The sequence below is a fragment of the Uloborus diversus genome, chromosome 9 (assembly GCF_026930045.1).
Source record: "Uloborus diversus isolate 005 chromosome 9, Udiv.v.3.1, whole genome shotgun sequence".
NCBI lineage: Eukaryota > Metazoa > Arthropoda > Arachnida > Araneae > Uloboridae > Uloborus > Uloborus diversus.
In genome coordinates, this window is record NC_072739.1 from 131,683,573 (window position 1) to 131,703,177 (window position 19,605).

General features: G+C 35.3%; 1 protein-coding gene across 1 annotated transcript in view; it reads right to left on the reverse strand.

Annotated features, from left to right (window-relative positions):
* The window catches only part of LOC129230711 (clotting factor B-like), a 59,606-nt gene extending 41,278 nt beyond the window's left edge, over window positions 1-18,328 (reverse strand). Inside the window, exons 1-2 of the mRNA XM_054865131.1 lie at window positions 18,217-18,328; window positions 12,200-13,105 (exon numbers count right to left, since the gene is read on the reverse strand). Coding sequence (XP_054721106.1) covers window positions 12,200-13,094 — 895 coding nt within the window. The 5' untranslated portion in view covers window positions 13,095-13,105; window positions 18,217-18,328. The remainder of the gene's footprint in view (window positions 1-12,199; window positions 13,106-18,216) is intronic.
* Between the last annotated feature and the right edge of the window lie 1,277 nt (window positions 18,329-19,605).

Here is a 19,605-nt window from a genome sequence, read left to right on the forward strand (position 1 = left end):
CACTACAGCGTATAATAACACTTGCTTTTGTGTGGCTTATAAACTCTTCTTTCTATTTAAAAATGGGAGGTTTTTTACGTTTTTAACTAAGAAACGTTGTAAAAGAATGATGAACGATTCATTAGATACGAAATACTCTCTTTATTATCGTATTTTCATGGGTTTAAGCCTCTTTGGTTCCTTATCAGAAACATGGTGAAAACTCGAATTCTCTTTTTATTTTCCCCGTTTCTCGCCATTTTCCATGCATTCGTAAGTCTTTTTAAGCCCTAAACATGTTCATAATGCGCATGAAGTCCAGTAATCCTTAAATGAAACGAGTTTTTTTAGCACTACTGACACTACGTAATTGGTCAAAATCCTATTCCTATTCAGAGTCACAACTGACTACAACTGTATTTATGTCGAGGACTGCATACTAAGTGCCTTGCCTCCATTATTTTATATACCGACAGATGACAGCACCATCACCGGATCGAACAGTTTATGAGAATTTAGAACTAGTCCAGGAGCTAATAGCTACCTGGTGCTAGCACCCCCCAGAGGTATCGTTTCACTTGGAGGACATTGAGACCACGAGCATATTTAACGTCGCCCAGTCCCCTTTAATGACGACGGTGGGTCTTCGACCATCGAGGTTCGAACCCAGGACCCTCCGGCCCCGACACTCTACCGATCGGGCTACCACGGCCCAATTGGTCAAAATACCCGCAGACGGACAGCTGATGGGACCGTTGCCAAACCGTGAATAAGGTCCATTTCCGGGTTGCCTTGGAGAGTGTCTGAACCCCATCCCATACCGAAACGTAACCCGCGATGGCCTTCAATCTATCACGTTTTCAGAAATTCACTTTCGAAAAATTTCCAGGGGATGGCTTTCGTGAACTCAGCCCCAAAATCACCAAAGAAGGTAAAAAAAAAAAAAAACTACCCTTTCAGAGTATATAATTTCGAGAATTTTTGCTTAAAATTGTGTTTATAGATTAATAATACGTAATAAACTCGAAAATTTTCCAATGGGACCTCCTTGAACCCCCCTCTTTCCTCTCTCTGCAGCATCATTAAAGATAATCTACAGTTTTATTTAAGGCTTCAATTTTAAAACACTAAGTGAGGAGAGTCGCTGTGAACCCAAATTTTTTCCTTTGATCTTACCTAAGATAGGATGCAATCGCGTTCTTTGACTTCAGTTTCTCCAAATGATGACCTCAGAATCTTCTCTTCCTAATATCACCAGGAGTCGTTAGAAGTGAGTTTTTAGTATTGAAATATCGAAAATTTTCCGGGGGGAAGCCCCCGGACCCCCCTCTTTTTATATCGTCCAAACATTGCTTTTTGGAATTAAAAGTTGAAAACGCGTAGTAACGGGAAGACGAGGGGCAATATAAGAGGGTCCTAAGCATCGTAAAGCCGTAAAATTATATCCACATTTATGTATTCATGCGTGTTATAAGTGCACCTACCATCTCCATGAAGAAGAGCTCTATTGTTAACTATATCATGCAAAAACTAGGGCCCCTTGGAAACATTAGCTACGTGCCCCGCGCTGGCTTAATCCGGCCCTGGCTCTAGCCCGGATATTATTCGAGTTAAATGAGACGCAAAGTCGAAATGTGCATTTGATCAACTTTGAGTAGCTCATAAGAACCATGTTCAATTATCATTATTATTTTTTTTCTAGAAAAACAAAGTCATACCGTCCCTTTGTAAGTGAATTTATTTTAAATGTATTTGGTGTAAGAAGTTCCTGAGTTCGTTAGTTTACAGAATCAGCATCCATATTTACCATATCTATCACTTCTCACAAGCAGACACTCCCTTCATAAAAATATAAATCATTACTTACCAATAGCAAAACAAATAATAATGGATCATGTGACAAACTCTCTACCAATCAATGACTGGATTTTGTCTTAGTAGGTAAACTCAATACGCGATCTTGATTGCTCAATAAAAAAACAGCAATGAACACTGTTGAAAATTCAGTATACAGAATTATTTTTATCGATTTGGGTCACCAGGACGAAACAACAAGGCTGTAAAAACAGGCGAAAAAAAATGAATGCGCAGGATTAAAACGAGATTTCCATTTAATATTTACTCCATTTATCTATCATTAGTTTTAAGTCATTTTTATCAAATTGGAACAAAAATCATGAATATGTTAATGTTTTCAATGGAACGATAAGAATAAAAAAAAAGTGATAAACTATTTCAACGTACTTTTCAATTGCCTTTCATCGTTAAAAAAAAAAGAAATAGCTGACTTTTGAGATGAAATGTTATTATTTTACAGATACGGTTACAAACTTACATCATTTTAGAGGTGGGCAATGTCGTTCTTTTTAATGATCCGTCCATCACAGGATCGTTCATTCTTTTCATCCGTTCATTCAAGTCCTTCATTTGAACGACTTCGTTCATTTAAAAAAAGTTGCAGGGGATCTCTCTGCACGAATACTCACGTACATTTGAAATGTTTCATTAGATCAGTAATATTCTTTGAAGGAAAAATAACTAAAATTATCTAAAAGAAAATATGCTTAGGAAAAATGAATTTAAAAAAAACTTTACTTGGGTTTAGATGTATAAAGCAGTTATAGTTCATTTTGTAAAATATCTCTCAGTTGCCGAACGGTAAGATATCTTTTCCATTCCAAAAATCTAAGGTTGCATTTCAGCATGTCAAACATTTTAAGTTATTTAATTTTTCTAGCTACAGCACTATTATACACATAATATTACCAATAGAACATGTATAACGAAAAAAGTAGCAACAAACATATCGGTAGCTCAGCCAAAGTACCAGATAGTTTAATTTAAAAAAAAAAAAAGACTCAAATATTAGGGAGCTTCAAAATTATTCTACAGTACCAATAAGAACAGGGGGGGGGGGGGGGAACCGCAACATTTTTTTACAAAATGGGAAAAAATTAGACAGTACGAATCCTTAATGAAAATCTCTGGATACTGAATGTAAAATAAGAGACTTGGATGTCACCAAACAAGTTAAAAATAATGCCAAATTAATAAAGAAATTAATTTGAATTTTGTCATCTTGAATTCAAATTATGTTTTTCGCAATCACGAGTGTGTGTGTTTGTAATTGTGTGTGGTTGTGTGTGGGGGGGGGTATGTGTATGTGTGTGTAGGCACGTGTGTTTGTGTCTGTGTGCAGGCATGAGTGTGTGGGTAGTTGTGTGTATGTATAGGTGTCTGTATGTATGGGGTGTGTTGGTGTATGTGTGTGTGTATGGTGGTGTGTATGTGTGTGTATGTGTTTGTAGGCGTGTGTGTTTGTGTGTGGGGGTATGTGTATGTGTGTAGGCATGTGTGTTTGTGTGCAGGCATGAGTGTGTGGGTAGTTGTGTGTATGAGTGTTTGTGTGCGTGGGGGCGGGGTATGTGTATGTGTGTGTAAGCTTATGTGTTTGTGTCTGTGCGTAGGCATGAATGTGTGGGTAGTTGTGTGTATGTGTCTGTATGCATGCGTGTGTGTATGTGTTTGTGTATGTATGGTGGTTTTTGTGTATGTGTGTATGTGTTTGTGTGTATGTAGGTGCGTGTATGTATGCGTGTGTGTGTAGGATAAGGACGCAACCTGGGGACGGTTTTCGCTAGAGGAGCAGTATTGTGAGGCCGGCCAACGGGTGGTGCTGGCAGAGGATGGCGGCGGTGGGAAATAAAATGATAGCACGCCAAAAACGGTCAAATGAAAGCAATAAGCAATCGTGATTGCTCAATAAGTGGTAGTTGATAGGGATGCTATAGACCAGGGGTTCTCAAACTGGGTGCCGAGGTAGACGGGAGGGATGCCTCGGAGTGTCTATGTTATCAATGTATGTATGAAAGTTAGGTTTTCCAAATAAGGCTATACAGTCGAGTCCCGACTTACGCGAGGGATGCGTTCCAAGACTCCTCGCGTAAGTTGAAATTTCGCGTTGTGGAAAAATATATGCATACAAATTTTTTGAAGCATACCAAATACTTTTAGGCACTTATAAACATCCCTCAAACTGCTCTAAAGCATTCCTTAACCAATACAGTTTCTTCCATAAAGAACTGAACTTTCACTGTATTAAAAAAATAAAAAACTGTTATTCAACTTGAAATACTTAAGATGCACAAAATGAATGAACAATGAGAATTAAAGATATAAAATAAAACAATACGGTACGCACTGCATGTAGTAAAATTAAAATGATGCACAAAATCGTACTGTACAGTAGATATAGTAGCAATATTTACGAGTTAAAAAATGAGGATACCAGTGATGATTTATGCTCCAAGATCAGATCGTTATTCTTATCTAATACATTTTTAAATACGCTTCACCTTTTATTTAAAACGTTTCAATTTGTGGCTACATCTCCTCTACCTGATCTGTTTATTGATCCACAACGCAAGAGCGCGCGTTTTTTAGCCTACTTTCCCAGTAAAAGTCAGAAAAAGAAGAAAAAAGCATGAAAGAAGGCTTAATGCATCTTAAAAATATCGTGAAAAACAAAAAAAAGTCAAAAATAAATAAAATAATTAAATGAATATTGAAAAATTAAAAATTGGAAAGTAGGGTATTGAGATGGGGAAAAATGTCTGTCGGTCTGTCTGTCTGTCTGTCTGTCGGTCTGTCTGTCTGTCTGTCTGTCGGTCTGTCTGTCTGTCCCCCCCTAATAACTTTTGAATGAATAGTCCGATTCGAACAAACTTTTTTTTGTTCGAAAGATCTCGGCGAGGACACCTCATTCCCATATTTCACTTTTTGATTTGAACTATTTTTTGTTCAATTTTAAACAGTTCAAAAAAACTTAACATTAGCGCCTACGGGGAAATTCAAAGCAATTCCGAACTGTGAGGCGAATTTGCTTTAAACAAACTTTGTAGGAAAAAGCTTTTGATAAAAAACTTGTATATAAGATATCTTTTTGATTTGAACAATTTTCCGTTCAATTTTGAACAGTTCAAATCCCTTAACATTAGCGCCTACGGGGAAACTGAAAGTCAATGTAGATTCCGTACTTGAAGGCGGATTTACTTCAAACAAACTTTGTTGGAAATAGCTCTTGACGACCAACTCCCGACTCCGACTCCGAGAATTTAGGGGGACCTGACACTGACTCCTGTTCCCGACAATTAATCGGACTCCGACTCCCCGACTTCGACTCTGACTTCGTAGCTTTGGCAAACATTTATACACGGAGGACAAATGACTGACTCCGATTCTTGGATATTTGACTCCGACTCTTTTATCCCAAAATGAGATTGACTCCGACTCCGACTCCGCTGCTGTGGTTTTAACTGTGAAATAATTATTGTTGATATGATTTGTCTTTATTTTCACGCTAAAGTTTTAATTTAGGTATTTAGTTTTCGGTGAATAAACTCGTAAAATATGCGCAGACGATTTTTTTTTTTTTTTTTGACAATGAAAATTATTTCTTTAAGTTGACATTTTATTGTTTTTTTTTTTATTTTGGTAAGTGCATTAATTCGTTTAAAAAATTATTTTCGGCAACAGGGGAAAAAGAAACGATTTTTTTTATATGATGTATTTATTTTAATGAACTTATTATTATTTTTTCGTTTTGAAAGCTGTTAAAAAAATTTTTTTAATGGAAAGAAGTGTATTAGCTGCTTTGTTTAAAAGGTGCTGCTATTTTATTTGTTCGTTTTTTTGAAGAAAAGTAAGGAATATTTTATTCCTAGAAATCAGCTTAAAATATTAAAAAAAATATGTTTGAAAAAATTTGCGATTTTAGCTATTTTTGAGAATATTGATCAGGTACTAGAAAGTAGTATGGGTATACGGGAAAGTAGGCTCGTCTAGTTCTATACGGAACTTCTTGTCATAATTTTTACTTTGCTAGACTACTCTGCAAGCTTCAATATTGAAACTAAGTTCTAAACTTTTACGGACATCTTCTTGTTTTGACTTTTAATTGTACATATGGAAGATTCACTCATACTTATTGTCGCGCTACCTTCGACGTTTTATAATTGTTCAAGCGTATCGAGAATCTTACCCTTTTAAATTTTTTTTTTTTTTATCAGAAACTTTCTTTTTCTTCACATTTTCAAACTTTAGATGAAGGTGACACTAAGGTGCCATTATGGTTATTTGATGCACTAGACTAGTTTGGCGAGGGAACTTTGGCTGTCAGTGATGCTCAAAGGGACGTAATAACGTTTTCGAAATCAATATTCAGCAGCCAATAACGAAGCTGGTACTTCCTTCTAAAAAATTCATGTTGTGGGCGAAAAATTCGCGTTAGCTCTAAAATTCGTTACTCGTGAAAATTTCGCGTTATAGCCATTTCGTGTAGGTCGGATCGCGTTGAAGCGGGAGTCGACTGTATAGACCAATAAGGCCATCCGCCCGTTTTTTGATGTAGCATACCAAAAATTCACCAGATCGGGACTTGATCGTCGTCAAAAAGTCTAACTGATGATAAAGCGTTGTGAAAGAACAGTTTTTAATAACCAGCAAAAGTTATTACAAAAGACTGATGTAAAGAGTACCTCATCTTATTTTCCCGTAAGTTTTGCTTCAACATGATTCAGTGTAGGTTACTAGTATACTGAAGTTGCATGTTGTCCTTTTAGCCTAATTCATGTAGTCTGCAAATTCGAAGATAAATTTTGCTGTGTACCGTTGTTTTTTTTCCTGTGATATGATAACCTAGGAAAATAGATTATTGGCCGTTAGAGCTGTGGTTAGCTTCCTTAGGCCTCCGGTGTCTTTATAATATGACACCGGAATACCGGATGTTGGATATGATCATGTGCTGCATGCAGGGCCTGATTACCGCACAGGCCTACTAGGCCTATGCCTGGGGCCCCCTCTTACTAAGGGGCCCCAAATTACTTAAAGAATTATGCATAACATTACAACTATATAAAAAATACACACATTTTTAAAATAAATAGCCTTCAGGGGGCCTCCAAATTATTGTGGGCTTTGGGCCTCACTTTTAGTTAATCGGACCCTGGCTGCATGTGCTACGCATAGATGCACGTTATGCGTATGAGTGACGAAAAAAAAAATTAATTTGAATTTTGACATCTTGTATTCAAATTATATTTTTCGCAATCATAAGTGTGTATGTAGGCGTGTGTGTTTGTGTGTGGGTGGTATGTGTGTGGGTGGTATGTGTGTTCGTATGTAGGGGGTATGTGTATGTGTGTGGGGGGTATGTGTATGTGTGTGGGGGGTATGTGTATGTGTGTGGGGGTATGTGTATGTGTGTGGGGGTATGTGTATGTGTGTGTAGGCATATGTGTTTGTGTCTGTGTGCAGGCATGAATGTATGGGTAGTTGTGTGTATGTGTAGGTGTCTGTATGTATGCGTGTGTGTATGTGTTTGTGTGTGTAGGTGTATGTGAGTGCATGTGTTTGTGTGTGCGTGCGTGTGTGTGTAGTTGTGTATGTATGCGCGTGTGTGTAGGATATGGATGCAACCTGGAGACGGTTTTCGCTATAGGAGCAGCATCGTGAGGAGCCGGTCGACGGTGATGGTGCGGAGGGTGGCGGTGGAAAAATAAAATGATAGGACGCCAAAAACAGTCAAATGAGAACAAAAGCAATCGTGATTGCTCGGAAAAAAAAAAAAAAAACGATTTATCTGTTGTGTTAAATTGATCTCTCTCCTTTCCATAGAAGTAAGCATGGAGTTTTTAGTATTTTTTGGGCGTCAAAAAATGTGGTTTAATATAATTAAAGACTATTTCATTTCGTTTTAGTTTTACAGAACTTTTTGGCGTTTTTGTTTTCAATTTTGTGTGAAGTTATCTTTGCCCAGAGTTTCCTTATTATGGCCCATGTTTGCAATGAGACGAAATCGCTTTTTGTTGCTAAAACTGCTGAAAAACATAATTAAAACTTAAATTTTCATTTGGTATTATTTTTACTTAGTTTCTATGAATCATCTAATGACTATGCAAAAGCTGTAGAAATTTAATCATAAGGGGTCGAGATATTTAGGTTTTGAGTCTTAGGGTAGCCTTGCACTTACACACGTACTTCAAATAATAGAAATTGACGAGGGTGTCATGAGAAAATTCTAATTCTTCAAATGGTGCAGCGATTCGAAAAAGTTTGAGAACGCCTGTTATAGAACACAAAAGGATCGACAGAAAAGTGATAAAAGGTATTTTTAGAAATAATTTTGGCGGCAGAAAGCACGAGAAGTATTTTAGCAAAACATTTTGTTAGTAGCCCAAACAAGTTATACCAAACATTAATAATGGATATATTGAAAATTACATATGAACTGCAACGGTTAAAGAAAATCTTTACTTATAATTAAGCTGAAAGTCTGTATCTCTGTCTCTCTGGATCTGTCTGAATGTCTGGATGTCTGTTATGCGCACAGTGCCTAGACTGTTCTGCCGATTTTCATGAAATTTGGCACAAAATTAGTTCGTAGCATAGAGGTGAGCGAATCGAAGCGATTTTTTGAAAATTCGATTTTGTTCTTTTCTATTCCAATTTTGAGAAGATTTTACCGAGCAAATTATCATAACGTGGACTAGCAAATTACTATGACGTGGATGAGCAAACTACCATATGCGACCATGGGTGAGCAAATGAACATAGCAAATTGGCGAGAGATACATCATCCATTATTTGTAAGTATACAGGTGAACCAAATGACCTTTTAATTTTCTACTACGGGCAAAGCAGTGCAGGTACCGCTAGTTGATGAATAAAGCCGAAAGTAAGAAGGTTCGAAATTTAAAAAAAAGTACTGCACTAAGAAAAAGGAAATTCGAGATGGATTGAGAGTTGAAAATATGAAGATGAATGTAATTAAAAAAAAAGAAAAAATGGATTGATGCACTTGTGATAAAATCGCAATGTTCCAAATTGCTCACCGTTCAAAAGAACGGTCATTCGATTTTTAAGTGAACGAACGGTTCCATTCATTTTAAGGATTCGTTCTTTTTGACCCGTTCGTTCATGAACGACACATCCCTACATCATTTGTGGTAACAATCCCCATTATTCAACGACTGACCTTTAAACTAATTTTACTTATCGCAGACGACATTTAAAAATGTTCGTTACCGAGATTTATCCCCCCCCCCGTGCCAAGTCTGTAGACACACTTTACTTACCATAGCTACCAACATTAGAAGCTGATAATTAGGCTGATTAATGGGTAATGTTAGGGAGACTTCGCATAAATAAATTTAAAGACAAAAATGTGAGTGCGAGAAAAACTTTTAAAATATAATTAAGGAGTTATTTAATTAGGCCAGTATAGGACTCCAAATTTAGCAGTGATAGTCATCAGAAATTTTATTATTATTATTATTTTTTTTTTGAAGTTAAAAAACTTCCTTTTTCTTTCAGAGGACGTGTGACGAATCTTGTCTACACTGAGAAAATTCAGAAAGAGAGAGATAATCTAACATCAGTCTAGACCATAGTATGGGAAGAAGTTGAATCTCATCTGACTGCAGGACCGTAATGGTAGGAGCCTCCCCGTGGTGTGGCCTGGGTTCTGAATCCTCACCTTTCACCCCTCATTACAGATGTTTTATCAGCTCTGTATCTGTTCAGCGGCTTTTGGGGTGGTCAGTTATGTGGGCAAAGAGCACCACCGACCCAGATTGTATCTGAATCCTCGGCGTCTTGAATCATTTTTTTTTAAGTGGTCAAGAACAGTTCCTATAGGGATCCGGGGAGCACCAGAAGCCAGCCGATACACTATATGACCAAAAGTATTGGGACACTTTCAAAATTTCACATTTTTAAGGATTTCTCAAGAAATAAGAGACCAATTTCTTTGTAACTTTTATAACATAAAAGGTATGCTCCAGCTGTTATTTTCTAATAAACGTTATACATCTTTGCGTTTTGAGGATCAGTAACAAACTGAGGAAAACAAAAATGTTATGCGAAAAAAGTTATAAAGCAATTAGTCTCTTATTCCTTGAAAAATCCTTAAAAATGTGAATTTTTGAAAGTCCTTTTGGTCATATAGGTGTAGATAGACATAAAAAAAGGAAGATATAGATAGACAGATAGGGGCAACGCTGTTTAGAACGAAATGCTCTTACTACGATCTTTCCGTTATAGTGTTCTATTCATGAAGTCCCGTTTGTTGCTCCACAGATGTAGTGCAATTTTTACGTTAATTAGAACATCTAAATGTATGTTCTAATGAACGTAAGGGTCCCCATTAGAAACCCAAATTTCATTCATTCCAAGATGACATTCAAAATTAAGCTTCAACTTATTCGTAACTTTCAAGACTACATATTCGAAAACTGATGTTTAATATTTTCAAGTTTCCGACTGTAAAATGTTTCAACTTGATGGAAGGGTCAAAGAATTGAAGAGAAACGTGTACAAAAGATAGAATTTTTTGAGAAAAAGTCAACAAAGAGGGAAACTTCTTCAATAGTATCTTTAAAAAAGTGAAAACTAAGTATTTGAGGGGGGGGGGGGACTCACCCAGCAGAAGAAAACCATGATCTCTAAATTAAAAAATAACTGATTTATGCCAGCAATTTCCAATGTATTGTGTCGAGATAAATGTATTGTTTCAAAGGTGTGTGTCTTTTATGGTTTTATTAATGATTTGGCATTAGCAATTATTTATTATTTTGTTAGTTTCTTGTTTCTCTTTTAAAATGAAACATAACCTGTAAAAGATCTTCCGGCATTTCTGAACATGAAGCTGCATTTTGCACATTGCGACCGATTTCGTGAGGATTGAAAGATTCGTTATAACGAACGTCGACTGTATGACAGGGCGAGTCTAAACTCTTGGACAAAACTTGGTGTTAGAGGGGAAGGTAAGAAGCAAGAATCATTGGAACATAAGGTTGCAAACACAATGCTGATGCACTACATGCATATACAAAGTCAGAAACATATGGATGTAAAACAAGTCACAAATTTATCACACAAAAGCAATTTTACACGACACTTTAGTTTTTAAAAAAGGTTTGAAGCGGTTGTTTAAATTTACGACCTGCATTTGTAATACGTCGCAATGACAACGCACCGACTGTCGAAATAACGAGCCATTTTGCCAATTTTCATCGATCGCTGCGTCTTTGTTACGACACGTGTATTAAAACTACTACAAGCAGTTGCTTTCTACAAATATTCTAAATCTTTCTTAAAAACTAAAATGTTGAGTAAAATAGTTCTTTGTCTAATACATTTGTGACTTGATTTGCAAAATGTGAATTTAACACGTCATCATTGCGTTTGCGGTCATATGTTCCTTATGATTCTTGCTTCTTATCCTCCCGTCTGACTAACACCCCTTAAAATTTTACCCAAGAGTTTAGACTCATCCTATAACATATAACTAGACACATTTGTATTGCCATTCAAAATCTCTAATACATCATGGTTATCATGTAAAGAATGATCTCACTCAACCAAGGATAATATTTTTGTTCGCATTCACAAACCCCAAGTCGTTCGTTATTGCTAGTAAAATCAATATCAATAATTTGATAATCCTTTTTCTTATTTTATAGATTTTTAAATAAGTTTTTACTACCTCAGCCCAAAATAATGTTGTAAAGTAATGAAAACTAGACAGCAGTCCTAAAAATATATATAGAAAGTGAATAAATATAGAACACTCTACGCAAACACAAAGTAGAAAATAAGAATCAAATATATACTACATAAAGTATTGTTTTTCGGGGGGGGGGGAGTGGGGAGAGTTGGTGGAAATGATTTTGATAACTATGCTTCTATAGACACCCTATGTATTCTAACTGCATCAAGTTAGACAATTAATCATGGAAATTCATTATCAATCATTATGAGCACAACACACTGAACACGTTTTTAAGACTGTCATTAATAATTTTGCAGCATCAGAATGAAAACGAAAAAAGCGTAGGGTGTTAATAGCTATAAAGGATATGGCTGACATTTTTACGTGGTAAACAGTCTCTACATTTTTACATGGTATCTAGCTAAGTAAAGGCTGCCTATATGCTACCGAGACCCCTCCAACAGCTAGATAGTACTCCTATGCAGGAGCGCAGTGGGCAAGGAGGTCAAGTTGGAGGTCAACACCCAGAACAGTAGGTTTTAACACATATTTCAAATCTAAATACGGAATTTGCAGAAATCTAAGAACTGATATGATTCCCCCCTCTCCCGAATGTAAATTGCTCCTGTCCGCAATACGTTTGATCAGTGTAAGATTAATAGCACTTACCTCGTGACGCTCGCATCTTTGAAATAAGTTGCTTCAGTTCTTCTCTTGAAATATTGCTTTTTTTCGCGGTACTGAAGGAACCACTGTTATTCGTAACTGGTAGCAAAGGCAGACGTGGAACCCTAGACCTTGAAACAACGCCACTTTCTTTTAGTTCTTTTTTACTGATTCTGTCATTAACTTCGCTACTATTGTCTTCCGATTTGTGAGCAATTTCTGCAGGCTCTGGCAATGACGCAGAACGCAGAACTAACGAACTTGCTTGAAAATCTAAGTCCTCGTCGCGTTCATTCTCGTCGCCATTTTCAAAACTGTTCGATGGCAGTGAACTACGTTCTGTACCTGTAATTCCTCCCGTGACATTATTGACTGTTTCATTTTTAGACGAAGTATCCGGTAAAGAATTTTCAAGACTAGATTGCCTGTGACTGTAACTGTCATGCTTTTCAGAACCAATATCCAGATGATTAATTGCTTTTGTGCAATTGTGGCATGCTTTACTTGTCATTTTGAAGTTCAGTGTTCTACTGATAGCATCTCCGGGTAGAGTTTTATTTTTTACAAACAAATGAGCTGAAGTATTATTTTCTCTAACCTTCTTGTTGGAAGCTAAGTAAAAGGAACCCTTTTCAAAACTTCTACTCTTAGAGTCATCGTATTTTCCCAATAATTTACTGTGTGTCGTATTTAAGGATTCGCTAAAAGCATGGTTTGCAACATCCCTGTTATTGTTTGTCGAGTTCAAGTCTGTTGAATTATGTGATGAGTCTTTTAGTATTCTGTAACGATTTAGTTCATAGTTCAGACAACTTGTTGGAAATATTGATAACAACGAACAGACTAATGCGAAATACAACGACAGCTGCTTCACTGAGTTTAACTTCTTTAGTCCCATTGTTTACCTACCTGAAAGGAAAAAGTCGATCAGCGAAACACATTTTCACTACAGAAACAATTAACAAGTATACACAGAAAAAACAGGTAATCGGATAGCTGACTACGTTGAAAGATTAAAATTAGGGAAACTTGTGACAAAATTAGGCGGACTTCACATTAATAAATTTAACATCAAAAAATTAAGTGTTAAAGGAATTTTTAAAACATAATTAGGGTTTTTTTAAATTAAGCCTTCATAAGACTCGAAATTCAGAAATTGACTGCTATTACTATTCATATAAGCACATATATTCATGCAAAGTCTCACTAACTTTACTTATGCGTAAAATGAAAGATTTCACATGAATAAATTTAGTGTGCAAAATTTAAGCGTTTCAGGCATTTTTAAAATATAGTTCGTGATTTTTTAAACTGAGCCTGCATAGGACCCGAAATTCAGAAACTGAAATGACTATTATTTCGTTGATTACTTTTTTGACGTTAAAATTACAATTTTTGAATTAAAAAGAAATTGTTAAAATGAGCTTAAGTTTGTTTTCTCTTATAAGAGGTAATATACATTCTTTCAACAGGTAAAAAGTTGGGAAGTTCAGAGAAAAATATGAAAAGTTTACCGCATTTTTTGAGAATTTTTTTAATAACAGGGTTTAAAATGAAATAAATATGTTTCGAAAATGACTTCGCAGATACAATTTCCATACTTGTTTATGAAAAGGTTTCGTATCAACGATCGCGATCATTTTACTGTAGGTATTTTTCTTTGAATCATCCTTGAAAAATCCCCTTTTAAGGGAATTTCTTTGTTTCGATACGAGTTCGGAATATATTTTCTACGTCAGGGAGTTCGGGAGAATTAATCAAAATTCGGAAGTTTCCCAAACGAAGAGGGAGATTTTCAAGACATGTAATCTAGAAACCATGCCGATATTTTTACGTACACTATGGCACTGGTCCACAATGTACCAAAACGAGCCAGGTTTCGCGATTACTTTTCAAGAAAAATATTTTCCTGTCACATGAAATGTTGCTTTTGCCCTAATTTATATTTTAACATTAAGCGTTCGTGGTAATTGTTCCGATTATTTAGGTATTTTCTAACAGAAAACTCACATCATATGATGGAGATTGTTTGAGGTTAACCCCCCCCTTCCAGAACCCTTACTTTTAACACATGTTGGCAATCCTACTATGGTAGTTTATATACAAGGTGTCCTGAAAAAGGCTGACTGTTTTTATATAATTTATAACAGGAAATGATAAAAAAATAATTCTTGCAGAAAATTCATGTGGTAAGCAAACATATACTAAATGGGGAACAAGGACTAAATTTTTGTGCCAAATGCTTAAAGTTTTAGACACGTATGTAGTTTTTTTCCCATTTAGTATGAAGCATTTAAATGAAAAAAAAAGAGGTGAAATTTCGTGATGTACTAAATGTATTTCTGAAATACATTTAGACTAAAAAAAATAAAATACCAGAATTTTTTTAAAAAATACTAAGCACTTTTCATAATGCACTCAAAAGAACAAAATAACTTACCTGAGTCAGAAAGGAGAATACAAGTATTCCTGCAGTTTTCAATTATTCCAAGAAAATGACTCTGCAAACGAGGAAAAGTGCGGCTCAAGTCATTTCAAACTAAACTTTCCCAGAAAAACATGCCTCAAACAACACAAAAATGAAACTCAAATTTATGACAGAAAATTTTGAGCAAAAACACTCAAATTTATGACAGAAAGTTAGGTAATAAGAAATTCTCTACCTGACTTGAGCCATACTTTTCCTCGTTTGCGGAGTCATTTTTCTTGGAATAATTGAAAACTACAGGAATAAAACATTGTCCTTTCTGATCCAGAAATGTTATTTTGTTCTTTTAAGTTCATTGTGAAAAATATGTTTGGTATTTTTTAAAAAATTCTGTTATTCCTCAATCTACAGCAAAATTTCACTGTTTCTTTTCTTTCTTTTTCAAGCCTAATTGTTGAACACGCGTCACTTGACATAACTTTTATTTTCGAGGTGCACCGTTCAAAGATGGGCGATGCAGCTAGCAGTTTTAATAAACATTTCTTTATTCTCGTGTTTTATATAATCTCCTGTTTCATTTTTTTTAATGTACTTCTCTCTCTTTTTTATTTCGTGATTTCCTTTCTTTTTAATGCAACCTAAAATACGCCTTCAAAATTATTTTTTGTTTCTTTTCACCTGTGACGATACTAAACTTTTAGATATGATATTTCTATTTAGAATTAGTGCACTTTTTCCCGTTCAATTTTACAAATTTTCTGACGTCACAAACGGTTTATTTATTTTTATATAATAAAATTTAAAAACTAAATTTTGTGACATGCTGAAATGGAATCTGCGAATTTAGGATTGGAGAACATTTCTTACCATTCGGCAACTGAGAAGTATCTTACAAAATGAGCTATAATTGCTTTATACACCTAACCTGAATAATGTTTTTTGATTCATTTTTCATAGGAATATTTTCTTCTTTTAGATTATTTTGGTTTTTTCCTTCAAAGAATATTACTGATCTAAAGAAAAATTTCGAATATATGTGAGTATGTCGTGCGGAGAGATTACGTGCAACTTTTTGAAATAAACGAAGTTGTTCAAATGAACGAGTTGAATGAACGATTCCCGATCATTAAAAGGAACGACATTGCCCACCTCTAACTCAGTTCCTAAATTATTTACTAAGAGAGTTCTGAAGTATCTTTTACATTACTGAAACTCCCTTAAGCATATTTATTAGGGGAAAGGTGGGTAATGACACTTACAGCGGGTACTCACTCAAATATCTCTCAATTATCACTCAAATATCTGCAAAGGTCTAAAAGTCCCATTTTTGACTACGAAAATGACTTTTGATGACCTCTAAAAAATCAAGGGTTAAGATTAGAGAAAAAATAAAAGTGGTTTTAAACATCATTCATATGCATCTTTTCGGGATATGAGTTTCAAAAAAAATTAAAAATGATCGAGCGCACTCATCCGTTGAATCTGTATGGAATGACCCCGGTTTAAGTGTCAGTAAGAATAGAGTTCAAAAATTATTGGCCAGCAGATTCCCTAATCATTATTTGTAAATGAAGAATAAAAAATGAATTTAAAATGAAAATTTTATCTTTAACTTGAAAAAAATACATATTTTTGAGTACTATGTGGGAGACACAGATTATTGCAAGAGAGCAAAAACTTCTGCTTAATGCAAATTGCCAACTTTATTGTTTATATTTTTCAGCTTTATAATTTCTAAAATTTATCTTCCATTGTATAATAAATATATACATCTTTTGAAGAAAATTATGAACTTTAGGCCTTGTGCGGGGTACCTAAAAACTTTTTTATTTAGATAACTCTTTTGTGGCAGTGTGGGGATGTAGGGAAAACGTTTTATCAACTTGAAGTTTTAAATTTCCAAACACATTCCCATATGTCCTTCCGTAAATCAGTTCCTGCTCATCGCACTTTCAATTAACATATATTTACTATTAACCTTACTTCAATTTTTTGAACATTAATTTTTATTTATAGACCAACTATGCAAAATTTACCGTCGTATTCATTTGTATTGGTATATGAGGCATTCAGAGCGAAAGTGGATCAGGTCCATTTCGACTCGATCCACTTTAGCTGTAAAGTAGGAGATCTTAGCAACGAAATGTTACGTTCATAAATGAGGCGTTCACACCAGAACTGGATGAAGTTAAGTTGGACTTCATCCACTTTAGCTCTAAATGCCTTATATGCTGGTTAATTGTTAACTCGTGAGTAGCCTGGTCTTACATCTTGAAATAATCGAATTTTGGCTTTCAAGCGCTTTGTAATGTTTGCACACATGGTTTTGTACGCAGTTTTGTTGGAACAATATGTTTGGGGTAACTCGCCAAAAGAAGAGGTGGCTTGAAACCAATTTACATCGCATACACAGCGCTGTACAGGGGCGTAGACAGGATATCATTTGGGGGGGGGGAGGGTCATGCTGAAGAAAGATCCTCCTCCCCTATGAACGAACCCATGATTTTGGGTACGAAAAATTTCTGAAACTGCTTTGGTCCTTGGGAGACTGTAGAACGCACTACATCGGGTAGGAATAAGGCACCAAATAGGGCTTAAACGTTGCTAATTAAGTTCATAAGCAATGAAAAGAAATAGTATTTCAAATACTTACTTTAAAATACATAATTAATAAATTGAAAAAAAAATAGTGAAATTATTCATATTTTGTTCATAAAGTGTTTGAACGCAATGGGAGAAGATAATATTCTCGACGGTTTAAGGGGGGGAGGATCATGTCTGCCATGAGCCTCCCCTTGTATCCACCCCTGGTGCTGTAGCCAGACAGTATTGTTTGGGGGAACTCGTCAAAAGAAAAAGTGACTAACCAATTTACATAACATAGGCTTGTTAATTTCAGAACCACTGCAGTTCTTTTTACAATTTACATTACATTTCCCTTATTTCTACAAAAAAAAAAAAAAAAAGAAAGAAAGAGATCGCGCACTCCCGCGTCCCGTCCCCCCTCTTTCCTCTCAAACTACAACACTATTTAGACGAATATGTATTTTACTTACGGTACTGTTTCAATCAGGTCCACTAGGGGGTTCAATAGCTGCCTCTGGCTTTGAAAAATTTCCTAAGCTTTTACAAACAGGCACACTTGCTGCCCCCACACATGGAGAAAAAAAATTGACGGACCTGGTTTCACTTGCATATAAAAAATAAATAACGCGAAAATCACTGCAATTTCCAGCTTAAATTTGTTACATTTAACAGGGGTGCCCCCACCTAAGAGCAAGGGCGCACCCCCTAAAGATCGTAAACATCCTTCAAAATCAAGAGCCCCCCCCCGCCAAATGAGAAAAATACCCTCAAAACACCCGCCTAAAAATTTCAATGGCGCAGTCTGCGCCCATGACGCCTCCCCCCCCCCCCATGGTGAGCACTTCTGCATTTTATGCAGTGCACAAAATAGTTCAAGTAAGTTTAAGTTACATGCATTGCACCACAACAACTATGTTCGAAAAGAAATCACTTCACCAGTTAAAAGTTAACGGCATTTAATTACAGAAATATAAAATCGAATGAAAAAACTTCGAAAATGACTTACTTTTAGCTCAAATTGTTGAGAAAAAATCCACAACAATCATAATTCGACACACTGAGCGACGAGCTCACTCAAAACAAGGGAAATCCGTCGAAATCGCAACCGAGAATTCCAAGGTAACAGCTGGTTCTGAAATTTCTAACAAGCCGTCTGGTGCGCTCATGTTTTTACACAACTTGGAAATACGTCACAGATTATTTCTCCGATACCCATCGTTGTTTGGCTGACCTTTAGGCACATGTAGTGATATCAGAACATCTGAGAAAGTTTGGAACGATCAAAAAACAGTGGACAGCGATGAAACCAGTCAGGCATGCCCATAAAACTAAGTGCGTCTAAATTTCCGGATGTTCGTTTGCATTAACGGAAGCGTTAGAACTTTCTTTCATTTTTTTATTCTTTACTTTTTTCGTGAACATTTAATTAATACATTTATTCAAAACTGTTCGAATGTCGAATGTGTTATGAATGGAAAACCATTTATTAGATCAAAATTTTGAAACGTTTTATAAATTCAGTTGAACTCGGTTAATACGAAGTATCAAAAATCAGTCGTGAATGAGTGACACTGAAAAAACGAAGACATGCTTATCTACATTTAAAAAATATTTCTACCAACAAACACATTGTAATCTAACCATTAGTACATTCAGGAAAAGTCACTCTTTTCTTATAAGGGTCATTCTCCAGAAAACGTAACTTTTGAACGCAAATATTTTCCAATTTCGAAATTTTTTGTTTCCTTTTTTTTATTCTTACATGAAAGTGTTACTTACTAGAAGTAACCATAAACAATGGCCCAGCTAAGTTTCAAATATTTTGTTCATAAATGAAAAAATTAAAAAATGCATTATTCACGGAAAAAAAGAAAGAAAAAACTTTTAATATTTAAAAATCGAGGCCAATTTAATATCAATCTAGTAATTTTGTTAATTGTGCAAGCAATCAGTTACTTTAATGATTAGTGGGAATCTAATATTCAGTTCTCTAAATTAAAGTAATTAGTAATTTCAAACGTATTAAAAAATAGTATTTACTAAATTTGATGATAAACTGCCAATTTATAACTTTGGTAGAATGCCTTTTTTTGATGTATTTCCCTTTCATCAATTATTTTCACCTCAGAAATAGTGACGTTGATAAGGTTTGTCACGGAGGTGAGGATATTTCCATTAATAATGGCCTAATAGAAACATTTTTCATGGGAAAAATTTTTTTCGTTGCTACAATCGGCACATGTTAAGTATATGAAAACATGTTCATTTCTTTTTTACATTAATTTACATCCCTGAAATTCAAATTCACGGAGGTGAAAAGTTAGAATAACAAAACTAAGTTTTTAAAGCAAACTCGATCTTCTTGTTTTTCGACAAAAATCTCACAACTTCAACT